We start from the raw sequence: 2041 nt of genomic DNA on the forward strand, positions 1-2041 counted from the left end.
TCCCCCCTCCCGCTCCCACCCCCCGGTCCCTCCACCACTCACCGCTCGACACGTCTGTGCGGATGGAGCTCTCAAACCAGGCCTCCACACCTGCGCGAGTGGAAGCATGTGAGGCGTGTGTTAACTGTCTAATATGATGTAATAGGCTGCGGCGGCGGGTGCGTGGGTGGGTGGGTGTAAGCCTCCTTGCGAACGGTGTGTTTGGGATGGGTGCAATGCTGTCAGTGCCAGTGTCATTGCTGACCGAGCAGGAAGCATTGTACACATCACACCCGATACCCCACGCCCCCCCCCCCTTCCCCAACATACAGCCCCCCCCCTCGCCCGATAAAGGTCCAGGCCAAACCCCCTCCGCGCTCTGGCTCTGGTTCTGGGTGTACCCTAGGGTGTAACCTACCCCCTGCCCCAAAACCCCACCCAGTATGCCCGTCCCAGTATGCCTGTGCCCCTCTCCCACAAATACACACACACACACACACACACACACACACACACACACACACACACACACACACACACACACACACACACACACACACACACACACACACACACACACACACACACACACCTTGCACACACCCACGGCCCAGTACTCCTGTGCCCCCACCCTTCCCCAAACACCCTGCTCCGCCACTCACCCACGGCCCAGTACTCCTGCTCGTTGGAAGCCATGTAGCAGTCCGGCGGGTAGCGCCCCGCCTGCGTAGGGGGGAGTGTGCAGGGTGTGTATAGGGTGTAGGGGGCAGGGGTGGGGGGAGTGGGGGCGCCGCGCCTGATGAACGACAAGGAGGAAAGGAAGAGGTTTGGGGTTTAGCCGTTCATGTGGGGGACGGAGCGATTGAACCAGAGATATGCATTGCCGGCACGTCCAGTGGCAGCCGGGGTGGGGGGCGTGTGGGCAAGTGACGTGGTTGCAAGTGCACGTGCAATGAGGAGGCGACAGGAGCGAGTGCGAGTGGGAAGGACAGGTGAGTCTGGAGCGAACCACGAGGAAACCCAACCCTAATACTCACGTCCGCCCCCCCGCCCGCCCCCGTCCCTCGCCTGCAGGGCTCCGCACTTCCTTGCCGCCAACACGCCCGCCACCCGTGTCCGCATACACACTGACACGCCCCGACACCCCCCACCTCCAACCCCCATGCCCCCCCCCCCGCCGCACCTCCATGGCACTCGTGTACGCCGCCATCACGCCCGCCACCCGTGTGTCCGCATACACACTGACACGCCCCGACAGCCCCCACCTCCAACCCCCCTCTCCCCCCCCCGCCGCACCTCCATGGCGCTGGTGTACGCCGCCATCACGCCCGCCACTTGCGCCGCCATCAGTCCGAGGTTGTGTACGGCATGTCCAACCTCGTGCACCAGGATGGACTGGCAGGGGTACCAGCTGGGGAGGGTGGGGGGGGAGGGGGTTGGGAGAGGGGATGGGGGGTGTCAGGGCGTGTCGGAGGGCGTGTGTGTGTATGTGTATGTGTGTGTGCATGTGGGCCTCATGCACCAGGATGGACTGGCAGGGGTACCAGCTGGGGAGGGGAACAGCGAGTAAATGCAGCAAAGCGGAACTGAGTGGCATACTAAACCCCCTCCCTCCCCGCGTCCCCTCCCTCCCGCCTCTCCCTTCCTCCCTTCCCCCCTTCTCGGTACCGGTTTGCAGGATGGCTTGCTGATGAACTGAGACCGCATTTCGGGGATGGGCACTCTTACTGAGTGCCTCTCCTTTGTTACCGCCTAGGCTCCTGGCTCTTTCCCATTGACTTCACTTCAGACTGGTACCCACAACCCCCCCTCCCATACACACACACACACACACACACCTCTTCCCCTCCCCTCTCCCCTCCCCGCCTCCCCTCCCCCCCTCCCCATTCCAACCCTACTCACCGGTCCTTCACCATGGTCAGGTTCTCCTCGCCGCAGCTGGTCACGGGAATGGCGGGTGTGGCGCCCAGGCCGCGCGCGCTGGTGTCCAGGTGGCGGCCCGCGTTGTAGCGCATGAGGCGGTGCGCGGGCACGTCTGTGGGGGCGGGGGTGGGGTGGGGTG

The 2041-nt window shown here is 64.3% G+C and overlaps 1 protein-coding gene across 1 annotated transcript in view; it reads right to left on the reverse strand.

Annotated features, from left to right (window-relative positions):
- The window catches only part of CHLRE_26g756997v5 (uncharacterized protein), a 12386-nt gene that overhangs the window by 3722 nt on the left and 6623 nt on the right, over positions 1 to 2041 (reverse strand). The window contains exons 9-12 of the mRNA XM_043072980.1: positions 1882 to 2014; positions 1276 to 1390; positions 642 to 702; positions 43 to 90 (exon numbers count right to left, since the gene is read on the reverse strand). Of these exons, the coding sequence (XP_042914100.1) occupies positions 43 to 90; positions 642 to 702; positions 1276 to 1390; positions 1882 to 2014 (357 nt within the window). The remainder of the gene's footprint in view (positions 1 to 42; positions 91 to 641; positions 703 to 1275; positions 1391 to 1881; positions 2015 to 2041) is intronic.

The sequence above is a fragment of the Chlamydomonas reinhardtii genome (genome assembly GCF_000002595.2).
Source record: "Chlamydomonas reinhardtii strain CC-503 cw92 mt+ unplaced genomic scaffold scaffold_26, whole genome shotgun sequence".
Taxonomy (NCBI): domain Eukaryota; kingdom Viridiplantae; phylum Chlorophyta; class Chlorophyceae; order Chlamydomonadales; family Chlamydomonadaceae; genus Chlamydomonas; species Chlamydomonas reinhardtii.